At 38.5% G+C, this 16,063-nt stretch overlaps 1 protein-coding gene and 1 long non-coding RNA gene across 10 annotated transcripts in view; one reads left to right on the top strand and one right to left on the bottom strand.

Annotated features, from left to right (window-relative positions):
- LOC138758565 (KN motif and ankyrin repeat domain-containing protein 1-like) overlaps positions 1–10,684 on the top strand; it is a 326,554-nt gene extending 315,870 nt beyond the window's left edge. For 6 of the 8 annotated variants that reach the window (XM_069927715.1, XM_069927666.1, XM_069927687.1 and 3 more), the window contains 3 exons: positions 696–794; positions 3,716–3,829; positions 10,463–10,684. In XM_069927715.1, the coding sequence (XP_069783816.1) occupies positions 696–794; positions 3,716–3,829; positions 10,463–10,525 (276 nt within the window). In that variant the 3' untranslated portion in view covers positions 10,526–10,684. Of the gene's footprint in view, positions 1–695; positions 795–2,402; positions 2,916–3,715; positions 3,830–10,462 lie in introns of those variants that run through there. The other 2 variants (XM_069927732.1, XM_069927725.1) reach the window with 2 other exon arrangements.
- LOC138758632 (uncharacterized) overlaps positions 1–16,063 on the bottom strand; it is a 69,670-nt gene that overhangs the window by 11,811 nt on the left and 41,796 nt on the right. The gene's annotated exons all lie outside the window — the stretch shown is intronic.

Below are 16,063 nucleotides of genomic sequence, written 5' to 3'. Positions count from 1 at the left end.
ACTGAAAGATGGTTAATAAATCTTTCACTTCAAACTATTTTTAATATAATTTTGGAACAATCTTAGAATATTAAACTTTTTTAATTTAAAAAAAAAAGCCAAGATTATTCACTGCTGAAGTTCCAAGTCAGCCTGGAGTAAGTATTTTATTCAAATGACCATCTATTTGTGTTTTATGGTCTTAACATGATTGGCATAAAAGGAATTTTAAAATAAAATTGTGGGCAATTGTCAAGAAATTGGTTTCAGAATACATTATTGATTTTCAAAAATACAGATGCTTGAGTAGATTCATTAAATAAATGAACTCTATGCTGACATGACTGTGGTCATCAATGCGAGGTACAGACTAGTGCAATACAATTTTTTTGCACCAGCTGTACCTGATGCCGCATAAGATGAATAGATCAAAGCCAGAACTATCAGATCAATGTTTTAGATGTGGCATTTAGACAGGAACCTTTGTGCACGTGACCTGGACATGTACCAAGGTGAGGCCCTTCTGGGTGGAGCTAGGCGAAGTCCTAGGGAAAATTATAGGTAAGGAATTCCCACTGAACCCCGAGTTCAGTGTCCTGTTGGGCAACATAATGGACCAATAATGATAAAGTTGTAAACTGTTTCAGTCCAAATTTGAAATACTATAAATTATGTATTCCAACAAAAAAAATGAACCCCAATAATTTTATATTTAGGATGGAAGTACAGCCTTATCCATTGCTCTGGAGGCTGGTCATAAGGATATCGGAGTCTTGCTTTATGCTCATGTAAACTTCTCCAAACCTACGTCACCGGTGAGCATTTGTTTGTAATATTTATATTTAATATTATATTTAAAGTTTAGACAATCTATGGATAAATGTTCTTTTCTTTACTGATAATGTCCAGGTGAAATCTTGTATATTTTAGCTTAGTTGCTATAGTCAAAGCAATGAAATTTTGTATTCTTCTTTGATCTCCAAGGAAATTGTGGCTTAAAGTGCAATTGACTAATTTATTTTAGTTCTGTTTGTGGAGTTCTTTTTCTTGCTGTTGTCATGACAACTTTGATCTATATCTATCACAGACATTCTCTCTGTTCTCTCCCACCTCCCCCTCCCTACAACTTTAAGGGTGCTTGTTTCTTTTCACAAGATCACAAGATAAAGGAACAGAAGTAGGGCATTCAGCCCATCGAGTCTGCTCTGCAACTCCACCCTGAGCTAAACTGTTCTTGCGTCTAGTTCCAAATTCCAGCCTTGTCCCCATATCCCTTGATATCCTAACTAATTAGATAACTATCAATCTCCTCCTTAAACTCCCCCAATGACTGGGCCTCCACAACTGTATGTGGCAATAAATTCCACAAGCCTCTGGCTAAAGAAATTTCTCCTCATCTCTGTTTAAATGGATACCTTCTAATTCTTAAACTGCCCTCTTGTCCTGGATTCACCCACCAAGGGAAGCATTCACATTTACTCTGTCCAATCCTTTCAGCATTTGAAATGTTTCTCATTCTTCTATACTCCAATGGATACAGGCCAAGAACAAATAAATGTTCCTCATATGTTAGCCCTTGCATTCAGGAATCATCCTGGTAAATCTTCTCTGTACTCTCTCTCCAAAATCATTACATCCATTCTAAGATAAGAGGTCCAAAACTGCACGCAGTACTCCAAATAAGATTTCACCAGTGCCCCATAGAGCCTCATCAACACATCTTTACTCTTATTCACTATTCCTCTTTAAATGAATGTCAACAGAACATTCATTTTCTTTACTGCTGATCCAGCATGGTGGTTCCTGCACGAGGACCTCCAAGTCCCTTTGCAAAGTTGTGATAGCAGATCCTTGACCTGAAATATCAGCTCTTCTATCCCCGCTAATGCTACCTGACCCATTGAGTGCTTTCATGTTTTTGTCTTGGATTTCCAGCATCTGCTGTCCTTTGCTGTAACTCACTGTTTTTCATAAGCAAAGATTAAATAGAATTGTACGTAAATACCTATTTTTGCCATTTGTTGTATTCTTGATTTAATGGTAATTTGGGCCATGAACCACTTATAGTTAGCTAGAGTTTTAAACTTTCTAACACTACACAGCTTTATTAGTCTGTTAATGTTTCTAGTTTGCCTGCAGCATTTTTAAAGAAGATCTATTCAGTACTTAATGTTAAATACCTCAATGGAAATGAAATGTCGGTGTTCTTTCAACAAAGAACTGAAAATAAATAACATTCAAATCATGTAACTTGGTTCGAAAATTAAGAAAGGAATGCCTATTTTATCCACACTGATACAAAACATTTTTAATTCACAAGTTTATTAATATTTGAACCCTGAAAAAATAGTAGTTTCCTAGTGTTCAATGTATATTTTTAGTTGAAAATTTTGTAATTTTCTTGCTCCTATTTTTTTTAAAAGGGAACACCCAGATTAGGAAGGAAAACCTCTCCAAGTCCAACTCGGCGAAGCAAATTTGATTGATTTCATGCCAGATGTTCACCTAATCCTGTACCAAGCTGCTATGTATTGTTAATATTGACAGATACTGAATGTAAATGTGTGCCTGAGCTCACCAGCAAAAACATTTTTAGCAGTAGTACCAAAGGTAGCTCTGCCAATCCATTAACCAGCAACTAAACTGGAAACCATTATGGGAACCTGTATTTTACACTCTTCACGAGAAACATTACTATGGTCTCAAGCTATGCTGCTACAGCAAGCTTTTTCCAAGTCTTTAAATTCCATCTTTGTGTTTAGTCCTCAGTGATCAAACAAACATGACTGGTTCACTTGTTTGCCTTCATGGTTGGAAGCTGTAATCTATATTTTATCCATAGAAACTTCCATTAAAGAGGTGGCATGATACTTTTCGAACATTATTGTATTTATATTTGGTGAAAATATAAAATAAAATGCTAACATTAAAATTAAGTGACATGAAGAGATGACATTTGTTCAGATTTCCCTTTATCTCAAAGTATCTCTTGATTGTTTAAACTTTTATATATCAAACAAAATCATTTGTATCATTAAAATGTAAGACGTACAGTATTTTCAAACTATTTTATACATAGCCTGAAATGAATCTACACGAATAACAATTTACTATTGAACATAGCTTTATAATTCTTTTAGAATTTTCATTGTATCAAATTTGGTTTAGTGACAATTTGAGATATTATTTGTATATCGACTTGTCCAATTAAAGTTCTGTACATGGATTTTTGTGCATATTTATAAGGCTGAAGTTTTGTCACATTTAAATTGTGTGTATTTACATGTTTGAAGTGCCTTAGGTCCTTGCCATATTTTCAGAATAAAATCTTCATTATGCTTATTTTCTTAAATCAATGCTCTTTAAAAGAAATTCAAACTACAAATAGACTCCAGGATTGGTTCAGATCCATTGCTCATTTTGGAGCAGATTTGGATTGCATTAAATCAGATCGAATCAGGAATGTGAGGCTAGCAGTAATTACCAGTTAAAGTATTCCATTCTGATACTTCTCCGCAATAGAGATGGTAGTGCATGGCAAATGCAAATATAACGAAACTTAACCAGCATAGAAAACACTAAATTTCTCACATATAGTGCCTGTGTTCATTAAAGCATATTAATCCCATATGAATGATACAGAGCAAAAGTACCTTTAACAAATAACATTTGAGTTTACTGTCACAATACGGATGCTATTGCTGTTAAATTTAATTATTTTAAAATTTAAATTTAGACATACAACTCTGTAGCAGGCCACTTTTGCCCACGAGTCTGTGCCGCCCAATTACACTCAATTTACCTACTGCCTGGTATACTTCGAATGATGGGAGGAAACTGGAGCCCCCAGGTAAAATCCACGTAGACACAAGAATGTAACTACTCATTACAGTGCGGGATTCAAACCCAGGTCCCATTTGCTGGCAGTATAAAGATGTTGTGCTAACTGCTATGCCATTATTTGAATTGACTCTCATTGTTTCTGAAGATGAACTTTGCTCTCACAAAGCTTATTGGAAACGTGTTGCAGCATTTTGGAAGAAAAGATTGAAGAGTGCATCCAGCCAATATTATAACCTTGTTTGGCACCATCTTTGCTGAGGTTAACTTTGCTACAGACATTACCATGTTGCAAACAAAATGAAGATGATTTGTTTTGTAGGCAGTAAACCTTGAGGAGAGTTAACCACAGTGTCTCCCAGATAATGGAGTAAAAAAAGATTTATGGGAGTTGGAAAGGCCATGTATAGCAGTTAATGCTGCTCCCTACATTCCTCCGAAGCTATCGTGCATATCAACATGTTGAGTCGACTTTGTGGCAGGGAGATGGTAGTTCAGGAGGAGGTTCACTGAAGCATACAAGAAAATGCTCTCAACATGCACAAGCCTTCCATTATCTGATGCAATATATTCAGCCTGGCACCAAAGAGCTTCAGAGTGAGACTGGAAAACATGAACCATTCCCATAGCTTGAGAACAATCTCTCAGTGAAGGCGGACATTGATGATGAAATTTGCCACAGCCTTCGATGTTTCACCACAGCCTTTGATTGAGAAAACAATTGAAGATCAAGATTTCAGAGCAGGCAACAATCTCTGAGAAATCCAGGCAGCGCAGTAGCATAGTTAAGATAGTCACTTCCTCACAATACCAGAGACACAAGTTCAAATCTAACTTTGGGTGCTGTTGGTGTGGAGTTTGCATGTTCTTCCTGTGACCACATCGGTTTCCTCCAGACATTCTGATGTCCTTTTGCATCCCAAAGAAACCAGGGTCTGCAGGATAAATGCCCACTAAATTGCCCCTAATATGGAGATGAGTGGTAGAATTTGAGAGGAGCTTAAGATGCAAGGAGATTTTTTTTTTAATCATGGGGCTAATGTAGAGTTGGTGTAAATTGGTGTTCCATGTGGTTCATGGAAGAACAGCAGACTTGCTTTAAACTGCTAAACCTCCCATCTTCCTGTCCCATCAACTACCTAAAAATGTAGAAGTCTCTGCTATACCCACTTTGATCACTTCAGAAACCAAAGTGGAAATGAATAATCTTTGAGTGTAAGGGACCGGCTAAGATTACATCAGCTTGAGTTGCTTTAATTGTTGCCTCATTTTAGAGTAAAATAACTACTACCATCACTTCTTGCTACAGAGCAGGTGGATGAAATAGCTCCTTGGAAACTCTGTAGATGATAACCCCTGTCCAGATATTTTTTTACCCAAGCTGAGATTTAAATGAACTTGTTCTGAGTCCCTCTCACTCATCACCTCTGAACTTACTGGTCGACTTTGGCTCTCACTTTGGCAATACATCATCTCCATACTTTCATGCTTCATACCTCTGTAATGTCTTTCACTCTACATCTCCCAACTATGTCTTGTTTCATTTATGCCCTTAGTGGAATTTCCTCACAAACCTCTCTTCCTTTTGCACTCCTGAAAATGTTTTCATTTTGTCCCAGCTTTTAGTCATCTGTCCTTTCATGACATGGTGTCAAATTATGTTTCATAGTGTTCTTATAAAACAATTTGGACTCAAGTCCAAAAAAATATGGTAGGAATATTATCAGCTAAATCCTCAATGGATTGATCTTTTTGATCATTCTTCGATAATAAATGGATTAAAACTTCTGGTAAAATGGCAAGAAAAAAAATCAAATGAGGCTGTTAATATTTTTCTTCCTCTGTTCCTTACTAATTGATGTTTGCCTCAATTTTTTTTTAAATTAAATTATCAATGCCCTGCCCACACCCCCTATATTCTCTTGCTTTTTCTCAGTTAAGTGGTTAGACTGGTAGTATATTCTTGTGCTACTACCTCTTAGTTAAGAGCTGCACTAGGTAGCGCCACTAAGGAAATTCATTCCTCTCTTCCTTGAGGCAGTTGAATCTGGTTAAAAAAGGAAGATAACACCAATATTATGGCATTGATGTCTTTCACAGATGGTTAAAGCTTCATTTGTCCAGTGTGGCTCCTGTTGGTTTATTATAGACCAATATTTGATGTCCGTTCTGTTCTAGGCACAAATGTGCTTCATTGAAAATTTCAGTTGAACAAAGTAAGGAGTCCTTGGTATATTTAAATCAGTAATACAAAGGGGAAAAGGAATTGCACTTTAAAATTTTAATTTGGTATTGACACAAATCATAAATGACGGATTTGTTTTCGACTCTTAATTTCTCAGTTTGATAGTACTTTTGATAATATCATTGTTAACAAGTATTCATCTGGGAATTGACTATTAAAGCACATTTATAATCCCACTGCCAACATTATTCCATGTAAGAACAGCCAGGATGACAGAATGTCTTCTTATTTCCATTGTAATGACGTCAAATAAATTATTTTAAACTCTCACAATTATAGTTTGGGTCACCCGTAGAGTGCTTGCAGGGCTTTTCAGCATCAGTAGAAAATAATATTCAAGAACGAGGATGTCAAACAAGGCATGAAGCTTGTACTTTACTAAGCACCAATGATTTCCATCTTGCTGGTAATTTATAGATATGAAATAAGTGCCATTTATTTTAGCCCAGCAGGGAAGTGACTGGGAGGAGTAATCTGGTTATCAGTGCATAGGCTCTGATTAATAATATTTGTGAATGATTTGAATTAGGAAATTAATGTAAGATTTCTGAGTTTGGCAATAATAGAAAGTAGGATTGCAAGTTGTGTGAGAAAATGTTTGAAAGAACTTTTAGCAGAATTTTAAAATTGAATGAGAGTGCAAATACATGATGGAGGTGAATAAATTTATCATAGAATACAAGAAGGACTCACCAGTCTCATTCCTGGAATGGTTACACAGACTCATGAGGAGGGATTGGAACAACCAGACTTGCATTCTTTTGACGTCAGAAAAATAAAAACCTATCATTGAAATGTTCAAATTTCTGATTGTTTATTAGGGAAGAGGCTAAATAAAGGGGTCACATTCTCAGGAAGCGGAGCAAGACATTTGGGGCTGAGATAAGGAAAGATTTCTCACTCAGTGGCTGGTGAACCTGTGGAATTCTCCACCAGAGAAGGTGATAGAGGCCAAGGCACTAAACATATTTAAGAAGGGTACAGGGAATGGGGAGAGAGTGGGGTAGATTATTGAAATAGGGGATCAGTCAATTAGTATTGAATGGCACAACAGGACTAAATGATTAATGCTTGCTGTTATTTTTATATAACCTATGTAATAGCCAACACATTAAGTGGAATACTGTGCTGTGGGTGGTGGGTACTGTTTGTTTAACCCTCATTTCACAGTGGGGAGGTGCAATTATCAGTGATTAACCAGTGTCTGATAAGTATGAATTGTGTGTAGCTTCTTTGTGTGTTTGTGTGAGATCCCTGTTGCACTTCCTCCCACATCTAAATAAAGAGCTTTACTTGTCATTGAACTGTGTTCAAACTCATCACTTCTTGGACCCTCCAAACTGCTCTCCACAGGTGAACATACATACAAATACATGCAGACCTGCAAGTATACACTGCCACTTCATGCAATCATGGTTGATCACTGTCAACACAGTCTGACATTCTTATTGCCCTGATCAACTTTCACCCCTTTGCTTATCAAGAATTCACCTCAACCTCCACTGTCTTGTAAGTTGCAAGGACTCATGAAGATGGGAATTTTATTTTACCTTATCTCTACCTTAAATGAATGAGCCCTTTCAAATACAGATAATTTGTTCCAGATTCTCTCAAGACAAGGAAATATTCTCTCCTCATCCACTCTGTCAAGACCTCTTGTTTGCATCAATTCTAACACCCTGAAGAAGGGCTCAGGCTCAAAACATTGGTTTTATATACTTACCTATAGAATTCTCAAAGTCTCTTGAAAGCTTCTGCAGGTGTACCATGGAGGGCATTCTGGCTGATCGCATTACTGTCTGTGCCACATCTCAGGACAAAAAAAAATTCCAAAAGGTTGTTAACTCGGCCAATGATATCGCAGGCACCAGACTTCACTCCATCAAGAACATCTACATGAGACAGTGTCTTAAAAAAGCAGCTTCTATCCTCAAAGACCCTCACCACCCAGGCCATCAGGAAAAAGGTACAGGAACCTAAAGATGAGCACTCAGCGGCACAAGGACAGCTTATTCGCCTCTGCCACTAGATTCCTGAATAATCAATGAACCAAAGACACTGCCTTACTTTTTGTACACTATTATTTTTTAAAATATTTATTGATGTAAGATGCTTTATAATATGAATGTTTCCACTATGACGCTGAAGCAAAAGCACCAAATTTTGTGACTTGTTCACGATGATAAATTCTGATTCTGAGAATTCCTCGAGCATTTCTGTGTTTTTCTCCCCCCCCCCCCCCCCGCTCAAAACACAACCTGTCCATTCCAGGTATCAGTCAAGTAAATCTCTTCCAAACTGTTGCCAATGCATTTACACAGCAAAGTAAGGAGATTAATATTTTATTCAGTACTCCAGATGTAGTTTTTCCAATGCTCTATTCAATTGAAATGAAACTTCCCCAATTTAGTGTTCAATTTCCTTGAAATAAACAGTAAAGTTGTTGGATTTTCTAAACGGTACCTACATCGCTGTAGAGGTTGGGAAGGGTGGAACATGAACCATTGAAATTTTAAAATTAAGGTGGACTGAGCAGTTGAGCTCATCTGGAATCACGTGGGTTTTGTGCAGAGTTCTACAGGTAAAAAGCTGCAGATTCAAAATGCACAACAAAGTCGGTAAGAAGTATTTTTCGTGGTCATTACCATAAAATCAAATCCCTGCAGATGGTTAAAATCAGAAATAAATATACAAAGGGCCAGAAACACTCAATAGATCAGACATTGTCTCTGCAGAAACAGCTATGGTTCACACTGACACTTTTTCATTGTAAAAGGAAAAAGACACAAATCAGATGGCATAAAATCATAGAAAGTAGGAGGGGAGAGGACAGAACAAATAGAAGGGTTTTTGAAAGGATTATCTTGCATGGTGGTGATGGTGCAAGATGGCACAGTTGCCTGATGGCTAATTTGATTACCTCACAGCTTTAAGAATTTGAGTTCTTTCCTGACCTCCAGTGTTGTCAGTGTGGGGTTTCTGTCGTCCTTGTGATCACAGGTTTCTTTTGGCTCTTTTCATGTCCCTGTAGTGTGCTGGTAGGTTAATTGGCTGCTGTAAATTACATATCAGTGAAGGTAAATGGCAAAGTGGCATTAAGGAGACAATAAAGAAACTGAAGACTAGTCTCATCTGGTATGGAAGCATTTTATTCCTCCTACTATCATCTTTCTCTATACTTAACTATGAAGGATGCTACAGGTTATTTACACTTTATTAATGATAGATGTATGTTGTTTCATGGTTATTTCTCGTTCAATGTTCAAGCCAATAATCTTCAGTGTATATTTCTACTCCCTTGGTACAGTATTTTACAGGGATTCTCCACGTTACAAATGTCCAACTTATGGACAACTCGTACTTAGAACAAATTGCGCCTTCAATTTGCATATGCGCAAATACCCCTTCCGGTCGGTATGCAAGGCATCAATGGAACAAGAGTGTTAACTTTTAATAATTTTCTTTTTTTCTATCTAAACTGTTTTAAGAATTGTTTCTTTAATTTTCTTTTAACAGTACCAAGACAAATATTTGACTAACTGATGCTAAATAAGAACTGTATGTATCTGTTCCTTTGTCTTGCTTTAAGTCGAATTTTTAGATAAATTGGAACGGATTTTGTTCATAACCTGGGGACATCTCTGTACTGCATTTCAACACAAATATGTTTTGGATTTACATGGTCTTAGTTACTCATAGTCTGCAGAGAGATGGGAACACAGTAATCCCGGGCATCTATTGCTCTACTGTCAGTGGATCCAAACATGGCAGGATTCCCTTTGACCAGACTCCGTGTGACATCCCAATCCAGATTTCTTTCAATGAGGATTTATGATCTGGAAGCTATTTCTTATTCTTTTTATTACTTTTAATGTGTTTCATCATTTCCCAGAGTTTTTTTTTCCTGACTATTTTTAAAATTATTTACAATTCTAAGTTTTTTTAAACACCTCCACCTCCCTTGTTTCATATCAGATGCTCTCGAAGAAACCCACAATGGTCCTCAGCAATTCTTTTCTCCTTGTTGCTAGCCACCATGGCTTTGGGGTGTAAATTCAGATTGTCCAGCCTTCTGCATCTGGCACAGGTAAATGCTGACGGATAGTGAACAACACAAGTGTCCTAGTTGGAAATTCAATGTAGTGTCCATCAAGTCGAGACCCGAACCACTGACTGGCTCTACCCATGGATGCTGCCTGACCTGTTAAGTTCCTCCATCAGCTCCAGTGTTTGTTCAAGATTCCAGTATTTGTAGACTCTCTGTTTCTATTTTCTTCTTCATTCTTCAGACAGAGGATAAAAGCTGATGAATGAAATTTCCAGATGTACAATCCCAGAGAACTGTTCTCTGTTAAAAATCACTGTTATTAATACTAATTAATTTTTTTTTAAATATAGAAATACAGCACGGTAACAGGCTCTTCTGACCCACAAACCAAATGCACCCATGTGATCAATTAACCCTGTATGTCTTTGGAATGCGAGAAGAAACCAGAACACCTAGAAGAAATCTAAGTGGACACACAGAAAACGTACAAACTCCTTACCGTTCCAGATTCTAACCCTGGTCGCTGGCGCTGTTATAGCATTGTGCTAATTATATTACTACACTGACCGTTATTTGTTTTATGCCCTTAACAGCTCTTTTCCTGAACCTATATTTGCTTAAGAATAACTTATTGCATCATATAAACTTGAAGTGATCAAAAACCCTTAAGGTTGAAACTTTAACAGATTTATTTTCATGTGGAATGATGCAATGTGGGGAATCCTGGAATGGTTGCACACTGACATCTAGTGACAGCTTCAAGCATTTTTGTAAACTTTTATTTTCACCACCCAATAACACTTATTTTGCTTTAGTTATTTTTCTTTTAAAAGGCCTCCTACATTAATAGTATTTACATTCATTACACGTGAGTGCTGAAGTAGTTGCGATTGAGAAATACAACACAGAAACAAGCTCTTCAATCCTTGCAGACCATCATTCATCCATTTTGAAATTAATCCTGGACAAGTCCATTTTATTCTCCTCACATTCCCATGTATTTCTCCATCCTACCCCAGATTGTACCATTAATTTACACACTTAAGGGCAATGTCCAGGCCATGATACAACTGTTTACAGTGATCTATTTAATCTACCAACCTGCACATCTTTGGATATGTGACCATCCCATGCAATCACAGGAAAAAAGGCACAAATGGCACCTAACAACACTCAAAACCAGAACGAAACTCTAATAGCTGTGTTACTGTGTTGCCCTAACTCTCCTCTCTTGGGGTGAAATAGATACATAAATAATGAAATTGTTGACTTTAATTATCAATTTAAGCTGCAGTTTATTCATCCTTTTCACTTGAAATTATGACATTATTTTCCACTTTTGCAGAGGAGGATTCCTATTCAGTTGTTTCTCTGCCATTAAGTACACGTTCTGGGAATGGCATGCATCAACCACTTCAAGTTGCGTTATCAGTTCCAAACGAATCGGATGGATTGATAACTGTGGAAATTAATTTATGTTTAATAAGATTAGAGGGGATTTAATGAAAATAAGATCACATAAACAGTTATGGTGGTGTGGGAACAACTGCCTCAAGGACGGTGGAGGCTAAAACTACAATTATGATTAAAAAAGAGTATTTAAAGAGATGTAAATTATGAGCTGGGAGGAGGGAAGAGGAATAAAGCTAAAAAGTTACTTTTAGCTTTCATTTCTACAATGTTTTCAAGTACCAGTAAATTATTCATTATCATTTAAAATCAAACCAAGACATGTGAATCCAAATGGAGAGATACAGCTCAACTTTAATCAAATTGACTGGCAGAACAGCTCAAAAGATCAAAAGGACACTTCCTGAGATCCTGTGGTGGGCAATGGGCTAAATTAACCTGACTGACAGCCAATCGTTCTGTAGGGAACAGCCTGCCAATTATTGCTTTTTGCTTGACTTGTCTCAGAGTTTTACCCATACCCTGCCAAGCCTGGGCAAACTACAGGTCAGATGACAGCAGATCTAATGGGCTGCTACATTCCTGGATTCACCAGTGAACCTAGGTGTGGTGTATCAATGCACCAAAAGGGTTTGGATGCAATATATGATGTTGACTGATGCACTGAATGCAATCCTGTTCATTTGAATGGAACTGTTAACACTAGAAAAAGGTAAATGAATTAGTTTCTTTATTTTAATGCTTTTGTTGATTTGTTAGTATAGTAAAGGGTTTCTAATTGCAAGAAAATAGATCAGTTGATTTGTATCATATGGTACTGGAGATGTGTTCATTGCCCACTCCCCCCCCCCCCCCCCCCCGTGCCAGATGCCTGTTGGGTGTGGAGTGTCAGCTCATTCAGGTGAGTGCAGGTGGATGAGTGCAGCAGATAGTGAATGCAGGCAGCAGACCAGTTTCAACAAGATACAGCCAGAAATCAGTCACAACACAGAATGCTGGAAGAACTCAGCAAGTCAAAGTTCAGATTTATTGTCAGAGTACATATATAACATCATATATAGTCCTGAGATTCTTTTGGCTGCAGGCCAAACAGAATTTCTACTTATCACTAGTGCAAAAAATTGTATTCAACAAAAGATACAGACATGTAATAGAGAAATGCAAAGAAAGAAATGTAAAAAGTAAAACACAAATGTCTGCAGGGACCATGGTTGAAGTAAAACCACAATGCTGGAGAAATTCAGCAGGTCATACAGATAGAGGTACATAACAAACGTTTCGGGCTTCAGGCCTTCATCGGGAATGGAAAAATGTTAGTAGGTGCCCGAACAAAATGGGAGCAGGGATGGGGAGGGGGAGGAACACGGTCCCAAAGGCAGGTGGTAATAGATGGAGAAGGGGAAGAAATGTAAATACACTGAAATACAGAAAATAAATCGAGTTCAACAGTTGAAGACAAAAGGGTTGAAAAGGGAGAGGATCGTCAGATAGCAGAGGATTGGGCAATCAAATTAATCAGTTGAAGGGCAATCGAGATCAGGTGACCTAAATATCACAATAAAAGTGAAGGAGTGTGTAGCGGAGTGGTCGATGATGTAACAGTCATTGTTAGAGTGGACTGAGTCAGAGTGGTAATGGTTTGGCTCGAGAGGCTTCACGAAAAGAGGATGAGGTTGTGTTGCAGGAGTTGAAGTAAGAAAGGGCCACCCTATTTGAGGAACAAAAAGGATTCACCAGGTGGGATCTGGTAAGGGCAGATTTTATATATCATAGAACTTTTCCTCTCGTCATATAGAGTGGGAAATGGCAGCCAAGGCAAGGAAATGCTCCTGTTGCAGAATGTGGGTCATCAGGGAAGCCAGCAGTATCCCTGACTTCATCTGTAAGAAGTGCATAGAGTTGAAGCTCCTGACAAGGTGAGTTAAGGAATTGGAGCTAAAGTTAGATGAAATCCAGATCATTTGGGAAGCAGAGGGGGGTGATAGACAGGAGTTACAGGTTAGAAATAGGATATTAATGCTAAAGGCATGGTGCATGGATCATTGGGCTCTCTTCCAGGGAAGGTGGGACCTGTTCTGACGAGAGAGTATGCATCTGAACTGGAGGGCAACTAGTACCCTTGCAGGAAGGTTTGCTAGTGCTGTTCTGTGGGGGGGAGGGGGTGATGGGAACCAGGTCAAACAGATAAAGGAGTGAAAGAGGGAAAAGATTATTTGAAACATTGCATGCAAAGTTAGAAGTCAACGGGTTGTAGGAGGTGGAAATGTTCTCCGCTGCATCTATTTTAATGCAAGGAGTTTTGTAGGAAAGGCAAATGATCTTAGGACATGAATTGACAAGTGGAATTATATGACATTGTGGCCATTAGTGAAACTTGGTTGCAGGAGGGGCAGATCAATGCTCCAGGCTTCTCTTATTTCAGAGGCAATAGGGCAGGGGGTATGAAAGGGGGGAGGGGGGGGAGAAAGTGAGGTATTGTTGGTCAGGGAAAATACCACAGCTGTACTCAAGCAGGTCAGACCACATTCCTCATCCACTGAGGCTGTATGGGTGGAGCTGAGGAACAGGAAAGGGATGATCACACTCATGGAGTTGTATTATAGACTACCCAATAGTCAACAGGAATTGGAGGAGCAAATCTGTCGAGAGATAACAACAGTTGCAGGAAACATAAAGTTGTGATAGTAGATATTAATTTTCCACATATTGACTGGGACTCTCATACTGTAAAAGGGCTGGATGGCTTGAAGTTTGTCAAATGTGTTCAAGAAAGTTATATAGAGGTAACAACAAGAGAGAATGCAATACTTGATCTCCTATTAGGGAACAAGACAGGAAAAGTAACAAATGCATGTGCAGGGGAATATTTTGGGTCTAATGATCATAATGCCATTAGTTTCAAGTTAATGATGTGGGTCCCAGGTTGAGATACTAAATTGAAGGAAGCCCAATTTTGAGGAACTGAGAAAGGATCTAGATTGCATGGATTAGGCGTGCAAGGATGTGTGAGGTAAATGGAAGACCTTCAAATTATGAGAGTAAAGGTTTGTATGTTCCCATCCAGATTAAAGGCAAAGTTAGCAGGCATAGGGAACCTTTGTTTTCAAAGAATATTAGGGATCTAGTTCCGAAGAAGACAGGTGTATAGCAGGGATAGGCAACATGGAACAAATTAAATACGTGAGGAATATAAAAATTGCAAGAAATAAATCAAGAAGGCTAAAATAAGACATGAGGTTGCATTAGCAGACAGTGTGAAGGAAATTCCTAGGGGTTTCTACCAGGAATATTAAGAGCAAATGGAAAGTAAATAACAAAATTGGTCCCCTTGAAGATCAGAATGGTCAGCTTTGTATAGAGCCAAAAGAGATGGAGAAGATCTTAATTTTTTTTTTCATGAGTATCCACTCAGGTACAGAGTTGTGGGCAGTAAAGAAGATGAGCAGTGAGGTCATGAACCTCTACAGATTAAAGCAAATAAGGGTGAATAAATTCCCAGGGACTGACAAAATATTCCCTCGGACCTTGAGGGAGGCTAGCATAGAAATTGCAGGTGTTCTGGCAGAAATATTTAAAATGTTCTTAGCCAGAGGTGTGGTGCTGGAGGGTAGCTTACATTATTCTGTGTTTTAACAAGGCACCAAAATAGCCTTATGTCAGTAGTAGGCTAATTGTTGTAAGGTGTTCAAAGAGGTTGGTTATACAAGTATTTGGATAGCCAAAGACTGATTAGGACGTCAATATGGCTTTGTGCGTGGTAGGTCGTTTAATCAATCTTTTAGAGTTTTTTGAGGTGATTACCAGGAAAGTTGACAAAGGAAAGGCTGTTGATGTTGCCCTACATGGACTGCCTCAGGATCTTCGTGATGCCACCATCATCACCCTGTACAAAAACAAAGGCGAGAAATCAGACTGCTCAAACTACAGGGGAATCACGTTGCTCTCCATTGCAGGCAAAATCTTCGCTAGGATTCTACTAAACAGAATAATACCTAGTGTCGCCGAGAATATTCTCCCAGAATCACAGTGCGGCTTTCGCGCAAACAGAGGAACTACTGACATGGTCTTTGCCCTCAGACAGCTCCAAGAAAAATGCAGAGAACAAAACAAAGGACTCTACATCACCTTTGTTGACCTCACCAAAGCCTTCGACACCGTGAGCAGGAAAGGGCTTTGGCAAATACTAGAGCGCATCGGATGTCCCCCAAAGTTCCTCAACATGATTATCCAACTGCACGAAAACCAACAAGGTCGGGTCAGATACAGCAATGAGCTCTCTGAACCCTTCTCCATTAACAATGGTGTGAAGCAAGGCTGTGTTCTGGCACCAACCCTCTTTTCAATCTTCTTCAGCATGATGCTGAACCAAGCCATGAAAGACCCCAACAATGAAGACGCTGTTTACATCCGGTACCGCACGGATGGCAGTCTCTTCAATCTGAGGCGCCTGCAAGCTCACACCAAGACACAAGAGAAACTTGTCCGTGAACTACTCTTTGCAGACGATGCCGCTTTAGTTGCCCATTCAGAGCCAGCTCTTC

Source organism: Narcine bancroftii, chromosome 1, assembly GCF_036971445.1.
Source record: "Narcine bancroftii isolate sNarBan1 chromosome 1, sNarBan1.hap1, whole genome shotgun sequence".
Taxonomy (NCBI): Eukaryota; Metazoa; Chordata; class Chondrichthyes; order Torpediniformes; family Narcinidae; genus Narcine; species Narcine bancroftii.
This window is presented reverse-complemented; position numbering and strand designations above follow the sequence as displayed.